Below are 14,624 nucleotides of genomic sequence, written 5' to 3'. Positions count from 1 at the left end.
CGTGATAAGGAGGATATACAATATCTCAGGGCTAGATATAAAATAGCAATTAATAATAGGAAAAGGGTATTACAGACTGAGGCGTGGGATAAGTTGAAGGAAGCAGCCGAGACCAAAAACTGCAAACTTTATTGGGAAACAATTAACAGCCCTTTTCTCAATAAAGAAGATGTTCCAGAACTAACATCATATGTGGCATGCAGCGATTGGGTCAGTCACTTTTCAAAAATTTTTAATCCGGAAGGGTTATCCCTTGAGTCATTGTCACCTGAGTCTACCCCTTGGTTACCCCTCCCGTTGGGAATAACATTAGAAGAAAGCCATGAAGGAATTTCTATTAGCAAGGGAGGCAAGGCCCCTGGCCCTGATGGGGTCCCGCTGGATTTATACAAAGATGAACCAGTTCTGTGGGCTCCCATCCTGGCGAGGATATTTAATTGTGCGGCAGAAACTAATTTCCCTTCTACCTGGGGTCAATCGGTTATTATCCCCTTACACAAGAAAGGTAATAAATCAGAGGCCTCCAATTATCGGCCAATTTCATTATTGGACGCCTCTGTAAAGGTAATGAGTAGGATTTTGCTCAAAAGGCTAGAAGATTGGGCAACTGATTCAAATATTTTAACTAGAGTCCAATACGGCTTCCGGAAAGGTTTGGGCACATTGGATCAATGTGTAAATTTGGACCTTTTAATTAACAAATATACTGTGGCTAAAAATGGCAACCTCTTTTTATGTTTTGCTGATTTGAGTAGCGCTTTTGATTTGGTTAACCACGCTATTCTTTGGGAGGTTTTGCTTGATGCAGGGGCACCGAGGGAAATCGTCAACTTCTTAGCTAGACTTTATGAAAAACTCTCCTGTAAGGTCCGCTATGGCACCCTAGGCGAATGCACCCCGTTTTTTAAAGTGTCTCGGGGCATACGCCAGGGATGTGTTCTGGCCCCGCTTTTATTCTCCCTTTTTATCAATGATGTCGACCGTTCCTTGGTTGACATCCCAGCAGACGCCCCCCTGATTGGTGGTAAACCTGTCCCGCTGTTACTTTATGCGGATGACGCTGTTCTTTTATCTCGAACACAGATTGGCCTCCAGCGCTTAATTGATAATTTTATGCAGTTTATCCAAGTTAGGAGGCTCCGAGTGAACAAAACCAAGACGTATGTTATGTCATGCGGTCAGGCAGCAAAGCAGTCAAAGCATACCTTTTTCCTGGATAAAGAAAAGCTGACTCATGTTAAGTCCTTTTGTTATCTAGGAATTACATACAATAATAGTGGGACCTGGACCTCGGAATTTGATTCTATTAGACTAAAAATGCTGCGGTCCACTAGCAGTATTTTTCGATTTGCCTCTAAACTTGGCTCACGAAGCATTTCAGACATGATGAACTTATATAACGTTTGTTGTGTCTCCTCTGCACTGTATGGGGCAGGTGTATGGGGCCACAGCGAGGGTACATCCCTGCAGAAGGAGGAAAATAAGTTTCTAAGGAGGTTGTTATGTGTTCCCCCTTCTGCCTCTGTTCAACTGATCCACGAAGAGGTCGGGGTCGAGTTCATTTCTGACTTAGCAGCAGTTCGGCCACTTTTATTGTGGCGCTCTATTTGGGCTAAGCCAGAGACTCGATTCACTCAAGATATTATTCTTGACTGTATAGGTTTGTACCATTCTTCACGCATACAGTGGTTGAGATACATCCATCGCTGGTATCTCCTTCTTTTCAATATCGATGTGTTCCGTGAGCCAGAAGAGGTTGTTTCTATTCCAAAAAAAGAAATTAAGACAACGTCTCTAAATTTTCAAAAGGCAGAGCGAGATAAAATTTCTGGTAATCTTATTACCGTGAAATTTTATAAAGATCTGAATTTAATTTCGGGGCTCCAACCCTATCTTGTGTACGTGACCCGTCCCTCTCATCAGTATGTTTTAACACGTGTCAGATTGGGTATTGTTCACCATTTGGTTGCATTTCCAAACACAAGAGCCAGATCAGAGACACCCTGCCCGTGCGACAGTACTTCTCGCCAGAGTAGTTGCCATTTTTTACTTTTCTGTAAATTTTTTCATTTTCTTAGGTTAAAATACCTTAAACCGATTTTTATAAAGTATAATATTCGTACCACAGAAACTGCACTGATACTTTTATCCTCATTAGAGAATGAGGAGATCTGCTTCTTTCTGGCTACTTTTATTTTGAAGTGTACAGCTGCCAGGAAAAGTATTGTACTATAATATTTCTTATACTTACCTGTCTGTACCTATGTTATACAGCTGCCAGGAATTGTATTATGCTGCTATTACCTTTTACATTCCTGTCTGTATATACATGTTTCCAAGTTTTATACCAATTTTTGTAACTAAGGTATTATTTTTACCCGTTGATGTCCACAGTATGTTATGATTATTTAAATTGAAATGTACAGCTGCCAGGAAATGTCTATCAAGTAAACCCTACTGATTTCCTGTCTGTTCATTTATGAATGTCTTGTATTTTTGTAACAGTACGTTGATTTAAAAAGGCAAGATTACCTTTTAATTGTTGCACACTAGCCTTTGCACATCTTCCTACCTCCTTTCTTATTTGTGTTCATATGGCGATTTTAATATCTTAACTATGTATCTTATTATGCTTGTATGATTTGTATGTACAAATCGAATAAAAGCTTTTGAAATTGAAATTGAAATTGATTGATGACCAATGTGCGCTTGAAGGTGACTTCCTCCTGAACTGTTGCCTGCTATGGCTTATGCTGCTGCCATTAGCCTTACTGATTGCCACCACTTGCTCAATGTCCGCAACTTTATGTACTTTTTGTGCTTTGGTCTACCCCTTTGTTCTTCTGTACTCACTGTTAGGATTTATTGTTTGATTTTAAGTTCTTTCAGAGATATCCTTTTTTAGCATGTCAAACTTAAGACCTCCTTACAGGCATAATGAAAATTTGTATTATGTCATACTTATTCGACATTGCCATGTGTACGATTGTTGGTTCACTGATAACTGTTACAAGAGGGACCTATTCGGGTCCTGTTTCATTGATCATTGTACACACGTGGATTGCTTCTTTTGTTCAATAAAGAGGTTTAAAAAAAAAAATAAGCCCAGCTTATCTGGACACAGAGTTCCAAGCTGCCTCAGGCTGGAAAGGTGTTTTTTCAGGTGTGTCGAGCATCTGACCGGCAAAGGGCCTGCTAAACTAATGCCCTTTCATCCATCATCTGAGTGCTTTTATATGACATGACACCTATTCCGTGCCCCTAGGACTCCATGTTCATGACAATTTAAACTGATGAGCTTTTCAACTACCATGATAGATGATATGATATAGTCCCATTATACTATGAGCTGTGCTGGTGGCAAATGGGAAGGGGCTTGCTATCTCCTCAGCGAGCGAAATGCCATGGCACAAATAAAAGCATTGTAGGAAGGCTATTGCTTGAACACACCTTTAGTCCTTTCTAAAACATGCTAAACACTGGCTCTTGCCTTCCTAGCTTCGGAGGACACCTACTCATTGGGAGATTCCAGAGACCCAGGGTGCATGCTGCACTTAACAGTCAGTAGATGACCCCACCACTTGCTCTGTTAGTCGTCCTCCTCAAAGAAAAAGACTATGCGCTGGTCCAGGCACAGTTCTGTCTATGTGGATTCTCTCACGGCTGGACCTGCTTCCAACACTTTGGCTTTGTTGAACCCAGGGTATGAGGAGAGTCTGGTTCAGGAGTTTCTTAGCTCTTGCATGTCCCCCCAGGTCTTGCTCCATGTATGAGTGCTACGTTAGACTTTAGAGACCCCCGCAGCTTTATCTTAACTCCTGATGTCACGCTCAACTTTGGACCTTCTCATTGATAGACAGTTTCCCCATTTATTCCTCTCACATCTCTGCAAGAGAACTCATCTGGGGTAACCAGACACCCATCATTAGATGGGTACCAGTGACGAAAAAAGATCTGCATTCAACCAGGTGCTACTCCGTCATTCTCGCCAATGTTTTGTTCATTGATATCTGGCCGTGCCTCACGCACAATTTCCATTCCTCAAGGAGAAAGAGCATCTATTCTTTGTTGCCAAACAACCTCCCTACCCATAGCACCTGAGGTTCTCAAACAGGCCCAGGATGTTTTGAAGAAGCCATCTCAAAGTTAAGAGACAAGCGCTGGGCTCTCAACTGCAATCCAGTCTGTATGTGTGGGATTCTCCAGCTCAGCCTTTAGTGGTGATGGCAACTTCCTTGAGAATCAAAAGAACTTCATCTCACTGGGAAGAAGTAAACTGGAGGCATGGGAACATGATGAACCAGTCTGGTCTCCCTTAGGCAGACAAAGCCATTATAGTCAGCTACAGTCTCAAGTTTGATACTCAACCTGGGCCAAGAAATTGTGAAACAGAAGCTGCTACTGTCCAGGCACAATATTAATACAGCTGTCAGGACCACGACCTCCGCTTTGACCATGTGTCTGCAGTCAGGGCTCCGGTCCTCAGATTTGAGGCCAGATCCTAGGAAAAAGGTGTAAACCTAAGGAGTTGGGGCCAGAGTGGGACTCTACAGTCAAAGGAGCCCCCAAAAGTGAATCTCTTGGAGAGTGTGGCTACTGCCCTTTCTTTTCAGGCTTTGTGTGATTGACGTTAGTGCCACCACAGATACTAGCTATCTCCTTCAAGGTGTGTTGGCTACTAGCCTCCTCTGTTTGAAAGTTCTGACAGTTTCCTTTAAGCAAGATCTTTTAACTTCCATCTTTCTGAAGATTATGTGTTCATTGTGTGTCCCAATAGTACTTTTGGAATTTCACCGGAATGAAGAGATTGTAATCCAGGCATTTTTACAATGTCAGCATGCATTCTCGGCTGAGGAACCCTTGAACAGGCTGAGCATGATATTTGCCTTTCACTTTTATTTACAGTGAGCGAGTGCCCTGTGGTTGAGCAATCCGGTGCTCAGGTCAGATCACTGCTAGGTCAAAAACATGACGTATTACACATTGCTGCGCACAGCATGGGGCACATTCCACTGAGTCAAAGGCAGCATAATGGCATTATCAAAGCATATGCCTGGGATAGACACATGCTGCTCAGCTACCCCAGATGCATTCTGCCAACACTATCATCTGCAAGCTCTCTCTGCTTAAACCTAAGCAATGCATGGCTTGCTTTCTCCTCCACTCTTGCTCTTTTTGTGGTGAAATGTAACCAGAGGTTGTGAATGGGAAAGAGCTCGGACGTAAGGGGAGGACTAAGTTGCTTTTATGATGGTTCCATTATTCTTTGTCCTTTGGATTATCCCATTATTAATGCTCGCTTGCCCATCACTATGCCATCGGTCAGTTAATTCGCACCTTTGTCTTCTTTTTTGGTGTGTTCACAGACTACTTTAGTTTTGTGCCAGAGCTTATGTCATTAAGAAAAAGAACTCAAATTCGGGGGCTTTTGTTCAGGCACCTTAAGCCACGGATCACTGTGGGTCCTCTCCCCTAACACACCGTCCACTGAAGTATTGTGCAGGTTTATCTTTTGTTTGGTTATTGGCAATGCAAAAGAGTCAGTTTTCGGTTTGTAGCAGTGATTGCTTTTCACAGCAGTGCACTGGTTGAGACAGTCCGGCAACTCAGGCGAGCATCACTCCACCCAACTGCACAGGAACCCGTGCTCCATGCTTTGTGCACAGAGTTTCTGCAACAGTAGCCGAATACTTTGTAGTTGTGGCACGAGCAGTTGAGCCCCACAATGGAGAGTCGTCCATGTTTGCCTCCACTGCAACTTCTCACCTGCCATCGCTTGTTTTTCATTGCCTTCAGTATTCAACGTGTAAAGGCTTTGTAACTTAGTGAACAAGAACCTTTAGCAAAATACTTAAAGAAAGTTTGATGCAAATTGTAAGGACACTTTCGAAGTATCTGTGACAAGTATTGTTATACAAATTATGGTGTCTGCTGCGTGACCTAGAACATGGAGGAGATGCACTGTGAGGCTTGATAGTGACTGCTACCATTGTAAGCCAGCACTGCCATATTTATGTACCCTAAAGATATGGAGGGCTAATCATTCGACTCCCAAGGTGACTATGCAGATCTGTATTGCAGTGGCGCTCTCTCTGTCATCTGTTGTGCTCAGAAGCATAGATGAGTTTTTCTGTTGTTCAAGTATGATCTTTGTGCATTTGCTGTAGAGACACTGGCAACAAGAAATGGGAAGCAGTAACATGGAAACACGGGCAATCATCTTAATTTTAGAATTCAAGTGCCATCAACACAGGCTACCATTGGCAAGGCCAGTCGTCCTGGCATTAATTTACTCATGTATGTTAATAGCATTATATGCTTGCTTGAGAATGTTTAAACCAGACCTTTTGGCTTTGCCAATGGTTTTTAATGAAGGGTGCTTGTATGGTTTCACAGAGCTACAAGGATGGGGGTGATCCACGTATGACACACCTGCCTCTTCACGGGACTGGCATGCAATGTTCTTGATTCAAAGTACTATAGACAGACTTTTTGAATGTGCCTCTAAGGCAAGGAAACCCACAGGTTGATAATTGGAAAGAGCTTATATGCTAAGTATAACCAAGTCACCTTAAAGTGACGACAAACAGTTTACAAATCAGCAAGGCAACAGCTCAAACCCCACACAGCACCATCTGCTCAAGAGACTGCTGCCCAAGCAGAAACCACAAAAAAAACAACCAGGGAGCAATCTCTTTACAGTTTAAAATCCATTATGTCCAATGTATGAAAGGAAACAGTCTAGATATAGTACAACAATCGTCTTTATTTAGTTTCAGTTTAAACCCAGACAATCAACGCATTTCGTTCAAATGAACTTTATCTGATAGAGACATCTAGCCAAAGATTCCTTACCTTTGAATATCCCCAGGCGTCACAATAAATCTAAAATATTATTGCGCAATACTCTATCACGCCGGTAGGTGCCGTTGTTCGGCTCGGTGGTGGGACGACAGAAGTGATGTGCGGTACCCATATAGGCGCCACCCTAGAGTGCTGACATCAGTTCTTGCCTTTCCACACCAGATGGCGTTGATCCAGTCTGAGCAACCCTAATTCATTTTTTCACTGTTTTGTTTTCAACTTTTTGTCTACTCTTTTTGAGAGTTTTCTCTTCTGTAGTGAGGATATCACTCAAGAAACCGACTGGTTTCAAGCCATGCGGAGTCTGTCATGGGCAGATGTCAGTGACAAATCCCCACTTGGTTTGTTTGTGGTTCTTGGAGCTCTATCTTAAGCCTCCACACACCAGTTCATATTTTGGTTTCATTGTGCCACTTTAGGTACATATCCCTCTATGGTACAATCAAGGCCATATTACATATTAATAGGGTGTATCTTGGAAGTGTTTGGTCGGCCCAAATCCTCAAGCAAATGACTACTACGATCAGCGCCCATTCGAAAGCTATAGCTTTGGTTATTGTTCATTTTACTACCTCCCGAAAAACTTGCAGCCCCGGCACTCCAACAATCGGTTTCTGTCTTACCCATTCCAAAAAACGTGTGCGTGTATAAAAAACGCATAATGTATTACTTCAAGTTGTATTAGAAGAAACCCTGATCTTACAACCACTTCCTGCAGAAATCTATAGGCCTTCTTCAGACTTCCTCTACCAGAGTTCCCAGGATTTCTCCTATTTTTCATTTAGTGTTTCTAGTGGCTGCGGGCAGTTATTGAGCAGTCTTTTATAGAGTTGTGATATTGCGAGCCTATGCAGAGGTGCCGCAAGTAACTTATATTCTAGGTTTGATCTGTGTATTTGGCGAGGGCATGTTGTACCTGCAAGTATTTGTAACACTGGGATTCAGGTAGTTTATACTTGTTTTGAAGTTTGCTGGACCTGGCCCTCAATGCAGGGTCACCCCCAAAACCTTTTGCCTTCACCCCTCCTGTTTTCTAGACGCATTTTTGTTGCGTGTAGTGCATTTTACCGCTTCTAACCAGTGCTATAGTGCTCGTGCTCTCTCCTTTAAATATGGTAACATTTGCTTACATCCAGTTGACACATTTAATGTACTTGTAAGTCCTTTGTAAAGTGGTACAACATATACCCAGTGCCTGTAAATTAAATACAACGAGTGGGCCTGCCACACTTATTGTGCCACCCACTTAAGTAGCCCTTTAAAACATGTCTCAGGTCTGCCATTTCAGCCCGTATGTGCAGTTTTACACCGCCATTTGCCCTTGCAAGATAACCCTTTTGTCAGTCCGAAACCTTCCTTTTTAATGCATATAAATTGCCTCACGGGCACAACCTAAACAGCCCATAGGATAGGGTGTGTTGTATTCAAATAGTTGGCCATGTCCTTTCAAGTTTTTCATGTCTTGTCACTGTGTTAACCAACTGTACGAAACTGTCAGGTACCGCATATGGCTTATATTGCAGCACATATGAGAATTTGGGCAATGTGATCATTTTATAAAGTGCTGCCTTCCCCAAGAGTGATAACGGTAGCTTTCACCAGTGTCCCATGTCAGTTTTATGGACCGTAAGGATTTTCATTACATTCTGTTGAATAAACTCCCTGGGTCTATAGTAATAAACATCCCTAGGTACCTGAATCCCTCTGTTGTGCACTGTATTGGTCATGACCAGTCCTCTGCAGGGGAGCGGTGGCAGGGGGACCATTCTGAGACTCGGCAGGCACCTGATTTATTCCAATTAATATTATTCCAGTGTAGCTGCAGATATCCGTACGGTTACCTAGATCCTGGGTATAGAGTGCCGGGGATCCGCCAAGCATAACAGAATGTCATCTACATAGAGAGTATATCTTCTCAATCAGAGGCCCATCAAAAACTCTGGACCAGAACATTGTACCTCACCCATTCCGATAAATGCACCAAACCGTGATCAGATTTTACAATGCCATATAATTTGAGGCCCTGCACATATGGATGAATTTTGTAATTTATTTGCTCTGAGTAACATTTTTATTTCTCTTTTGTGCCTGCAGTTAAAAGTCGGAAGCCATCCATTGGAGAGCTCATCCTGCGCCATACCAACAGCCCGACTAGAGCGCGCCAGGCGGCCCAACTTGCTTTCCAACACATGAGGGACGGTCAGGTTTTGCATGCCCTATCGGGAACGTCCATCTTCAAGAGTTCGGCTGAGAAACAGAATGAGGCGCTGAGGGTGAAGAATGCAGTGTACTGCGCAGTCATCTTTGTGGAATTCCTGAAGGAGCTGGCAGCCATTGCGCAGGAGCATGCGGTGACGTCTCCATTTCTACTGGAATCAATGGAGGAGTGACAAGCTGAGTACAGCTGAGTGCATAAAAGCATAGGGGCCTGCAGCCTCCTGGTGGATTCTACTGCGTTCAGTGGATGAGGCGCATTGGAGTATAGGTCGACCAACCAAGGGAAAGGCCTGGTCCATTTAGGAGGTGTGAGAGCATGGGAGCCTGTGGTTACCTCATGCCTCGTAACACACATGTAAGAGTGTCTTTCTGATAAGGTGGGAAGCACTTCACCGTGCAGCCTTGCCGTCACCATGCCTTTGTTGTCCGCAAGCGGCGATTGTCTGATACAAGAGTGACTTGCCACCAATCTCCACATTTTGTGTTTGTCCATGACACAGTGACAGGCTGAGAGAGCATAAAATAGGTCCCTTGAGTTTGCATTATGTTTGTTAAAAAAGTGACTCTGTTGGGGAGAGAACGAAACAACTTGTACATTGGAATGGGCCTTTGCCCTGCTGTACTCATGTTCTGTAGTAACAGAAGCAGCGGAAGAGTGAAGAGGAAAGCCCGGGACATCAGCTACTATCAGCTCACTTGTAAACAAGACCTTCTCCCTTGCAGAATGAATGGAAAGCTGTCGCTGTCTATCGCTGTAGTACAAGAGCAATGCAAACTACCAACTGCAACGTCAGCAAACGCATATCTACGCAGAGACACCATCTCTTTGCTACCCTTGGCTATGTCATTGTGGGGTGATCATGACTTCTTCAGAAGTATGCTTTCAGAAAGAACCCCTCTTCCAGGAGGTCAACATTGGTGGTGGCGGAGGAGGGGCTTGTTAATATAAATAACTCTCTTATACCACTGAATGTGCATTTATAATGTGGGTGGTACTGTTGGAAGCAACAGGTTACACACACACACACACACACCAGTTTGCCATCTTTTCTCAAGACTCGTCTTGCATTGAGTATTCCTTACAGCTGTGAGCAAAGAAAGTGCAGCTCTTTCCTTCACCAAACTTGGTTGAGCTAAGAAAACCACACAGCGCTCAGCTGCCATGCAAACCCCAAAAGCCACTGGGCCTCAGTGCTCTGGTTTTTTTTTACAACTGGAAAACACTACAGCAGCGCCCTGCATTTACACTTCATGTGTGTAAATAGACATTTGGGACCTGCATTTTATGATGAATGAGGGTGGGCGGGATATTTTTTAATTTATTTAAGAATGAATGTTTTATGAAGAACGTGTTATTATTCGCTGTTGCTGCATTTGTAAATGATTTCATATGTACATAGATATACTTTATAAGTCTGGCCGGCCGCGGCTGGTCAACAGAACAGATTTTAGCGCCCCTCCTGGGCAGAAATTGACACCAAGTAACCATGGAAATTGTCAGATCAATATCTTACAGACAGACCTCTTATGCACATATGGTTACATAACAAAATGTATGTTCACATCATATAATCTCCTGCCTTCAGCCAGCAGGGTGCTACACCATTGTTTGAATTAGCAAATTGTATTCATCCTAACCCCTCCATTTTCCACCAACTCTTTCCAGAAAATGTATGCGAAGTCTAAGTAGTACATTGTCACTTTATTGTTGTCCAGCGAAGGTTGTTGTTATATCTAATTTCACCCTACACAAGCCATTAGTGGTTATCTGTAACTGTTTTTAGAATTTCCATCTCAGTGTGATAATATGTCTTAGTTGGGACGCCCTTGCCTATATAGTAAATCCATACGTATGCTGTAAGCTGAATGCGTCCTCACATTGGCGGCAGTATACGTTTACTCTTCCCACCTACCTAACACATAGTCGCCCTCCTCCAAGACACCAGCTTTCAGAAACCTGTAATACAATGGTTTGTCTCTTGAAATGACCAGAACACTTTAGCCCTTTTTATTGCCAAGCAATATAATTTTTAGCGTAGAGTCATTCAGGCTCTGCCCATTTCCCCTCTTTGTTTTTATTATCCTTCGCTAAATTCATAGGAAGCCCCAATATATTATGTTAGAGTTAAAAAGATGACATCAAATTTATTGATATTGCCACCCAATATCTACAACCTCTAAAGATACATTTTGAGAATGTATTTATCAAAAGTACTCTGTGTCAATGTTAAATATTTTCCCTTTGGTTCAAAACAGTAGAGTACACATGAAGAGTGTTTGGTATGAAACCAGTAGACCTCAAAATATAAAGAGGAGCTTTTCATTCACCAGGTTGAAACTAGCATTTTGTTCCTTCAAGGATGTTTGTTTTAATTGTGCCTTGAAGTTCATTTCTGCAAGATAAAACCCCAACCAAAACACACAGTGCAGTTTCAAATATAAGGCGGCCAGCCAAATAATGCTTCGGTGAATTAAAATGTTATTGGACATTGTTTTTGAACAGTAACTCTGGGACATCTATTTCCCACTCTTTACTGCCCTACTGTGTGCAAAGCATATTCTTCTAGAAGAAAATGTCCCTCCTTGTACCAGCATGCAGGTGTGCGGAGCGGGTGTTTCAGTGCACTGAGTTACAAGAGTACAGCATATCTGATCAAAATACTGAAGAAATAATTACACTGTAAAACATGTTTGGTATGTAGTCATTTGTGACGACAAAAGGAAAATCTAAATACCATGTTATTGTCACAGACATCCAGCACTGTGAATTTGACAACCACCTTCGAAAGTTCACTGCCGTGGTACTTCTGAGGGAATTTCATAAGGTCCCCGGAAATGATCTTCTGTGAGTCATTTACTGCTCCACATTGCCATGCTGCGCTTTCCTCGTAACATCTCATACCTGTACGTAGATAGAGGTATTTGCCTGGCCACACAATATTAGATGGGTTTACTGTGTGAATGCAATGTATTGATACTCTAAAGAAGAGAAATGTGCTTACCCGTAACAATAGTTCTCCAGCAAGGGAGCCAAACGATATTCATAAATGTAGAGTTTCCGCCACTTGACTGACCTACGGAAACACGACAAGCAATACATCTATATTTTTGACTTGTTTTCTCCCTTTTTCATATTCCTGAAAGTTCATCAATTCAAAATATACTAAAGCGTGCATCAGAAAAGAAGCATTTTCTCTAGTCATTGGGACTTCCGTAGGGCTACAAACACCAGAACTCATTCAGCCACTATACAGCATTTATTTTTCTGCAAGTAAACCAGCCAAAGAAATATTTATTATGAGAGGGCCACAAAGAATGGTTGATCAGTTATGAATCTGGGAAGCATCCCTAGCCAGAGAACTATTGTTTCAGTTAAATAGTTTTTCAGTCTGCAGCAAGGGATCATTGCCAGATTCAAAACCTTAAAATAAAATCCCTAACAGTATCCGCGTCCATGGGAGGGTATAAGGAGGTTCAGTTTGGGAAAAAACTTTGTATGCGATGCGTGAGTGACTTCGTCATCTGTAGTACCTTCCAAATCTGAGCAATAGTGAACACACAGACACAGAGAAATTATAGACCTCCTAGGTGCTGCTTTGCAGGTCTCATGAAAAGGCACATTGCAAAAAAGGCTGTATCTTCTTCACACCTGGAGAGCCTTGGGCACTCCGGAGATGGTCTGTTTAGAGAGGCACAGCTGGATGTGTCCCACAATCCACAGAGAGATGGTTTGCTTACAAAGTGGCCTCCAATCCTAGTCTGGAAGACTGACGGTCTTATTTAGAGATTGTGGACAGGATACTCTGTCTTAAATGAAGTAGATATCCCAGGCACGGTATTACAAGTGCCACAAGCTACAGCGCACTTGCAGTACAGCAGCCAGAATAGCTGCTATGTTGTTGACAAAGTATCCCATCTGCCAAGCTTTAAATAATGCACAATCGTCCTTATCCTCTCCACACAACTTTCTTTTTTTAAGTTACTCTTTTCAGAAAATCCAGATTAACTTTAGTGTGCTAGAATGTAAATAGGAGCTGGGGTAAATACACAAACCATGAATAAAAGGACTAAAAACCATACAATTCATCATAAAAGCAAGTCTAAAAACTCGTATGAGCTAATCTTATATAGGTCTTTAGTACCCTCGATTACATGATTAACCTATACAGAGTTAAACTACTACAATTTCATAAGCCTTGTTAAAGTGCATTTCTATACAATATGTATCACATGTCTGCTAAAAACATAGTTGTTCTACTACCTATTTATTGTATAATCAAATAGCTGCCTATGCCGAAAGGCCCCTGCTGAAAAGCTCACCACTCCAAAACATACCGTAGCGTAAGACACCAGTGGATACAGTTAAATCTAAATCTTATTAAAAGAAAGCGATGGTGTAGATTTTTTATATAAGACCAAAAAGGAGGGGCCCCGATTTCAATATTAGGTTTTGTCTTATTGTTGGTTTTTAAGTGCCACATTTGCCCTTTCCAACACCCTCCTGACTATAAATGGATTTTTAATAGCTTTCAACTCTTCAAAATACATCTTTCTTGGATGTGTAAAGAGATCAGGACACCCTAGATTAGCTAGTTGCTGAGAAATATAAGCTAACCAAGATACCTCAGCAAACCTATCCAGCCTCATACAAACTTTTAACATATGTTGATTCAGGATACCTGGGGTAAAGTTATAGTCATTAACAGTATATTCCATGGCCCTAAGCATACATTTTCAGGAAGCCTTTCAAGATATTCATATTTGCTTGTCTGGCACATATATTTTGCAATAGCATCATTCTTTGTATCCAGCAGTGTATATTCGGTGTAATTTTAATATTCCAGTTTGGTAAAATGAATCTCTTACCGATCATCATTGATTTAACGACCTAAGCCATTTTCCCTTGGTGGAAGTTCTCCACTGCTGGGATGTTGTCAAGCAACAACATCCCAATACTAATGTCAAATTCATATCTGTCATCCAAGTATATTCTCTCAATTACAATCCCCCAATATACATTTTGCTCCTCGTAAAGAAATTAAGATACATTAATCCTGATTTAATCCAGGCCACATCTCCAGCAGGTACCCACCTCTGTCAGTTGTAGTTTTGCATGTTTCATAGGCGTAAAATGCTATCACCAGGGAACTCTCTGTTGGATTCAGAACCTGTAACTTATAGATAAGATCTGTATTTGGACCATGAATCATGTGAAACTTCATCATCAATCTCTTGACTCTAGTCGTGTCTGCTTTTTTTCAAGCAGTTACTCTGACTCTTGGTGTAGATTCAGTTTTTATACATAGCTGATTACCTGTCCAGATTCCCCTCTTTGCATAGCTATAATTTAGCAGTCTATTCGGAGCATCTGTACTAATTGCTACAGATGCTATTTCTTGCAAACATTGTTTGAATATTTTGAATTTTCCCCTATCTTGTTCAGATAAGCCAACGTCTCTAAATATTCTCTCAAAAGGGACCATTCATTACCTGTCACTCCATATGTGTCAAATAATGTAAATGCCAGCTGCTTTCCATTTAGC

General features: G+C 41.9%; 1 protein-coding gene across 2 annotated transcripts in view; it reads left to right on the top strand.

Moving 5' to 3' along the window:
* FHIP1B (FHF complex subunit HOOK interacting protein 1B) overlaps window positions 1-11,495 on the top strand; it is a 436,229-nt gene extending 424,734 nt beyond the window's left edge. For both annotated transcript variants that reach the window (XM_078658708.1, XM_078658710.1), the window contains exon 12: window positions 8,959-11,495. In XM_078658708.1, the coding sequence (XP_078514834.1) occupies window positions 8,959-9,254 (296 nt within the window). In that variant the 3' untranslated portion in view covers window positions 9,255-11,495. The remainder of the gene's footprint in view (window positions 1-8,958) is intronic.
* The last annotated feature ends 3,129 nt before the right edge of the window (window positions 11,496-14,624 follow it).

This window comes from Lissotriton helveticus, chromosome 8, assembly GCF_964261635.1.
Source record: "Lissotriton helveticus chromosome 8, aLisHel1.1, whole genome shotgun sequence".
Lineage (NCBI taxonomy): Eukaryota > Metazoa > Chordata > Amphibia > Caudata > Salamandridae > Lissotriton > Lissotriton helveticus.
The sequence above is the reverse complement of the archived record's forward strand: the minus strand, read 5'-3'. Positions and strand labels throughout refer to the sequence as shown.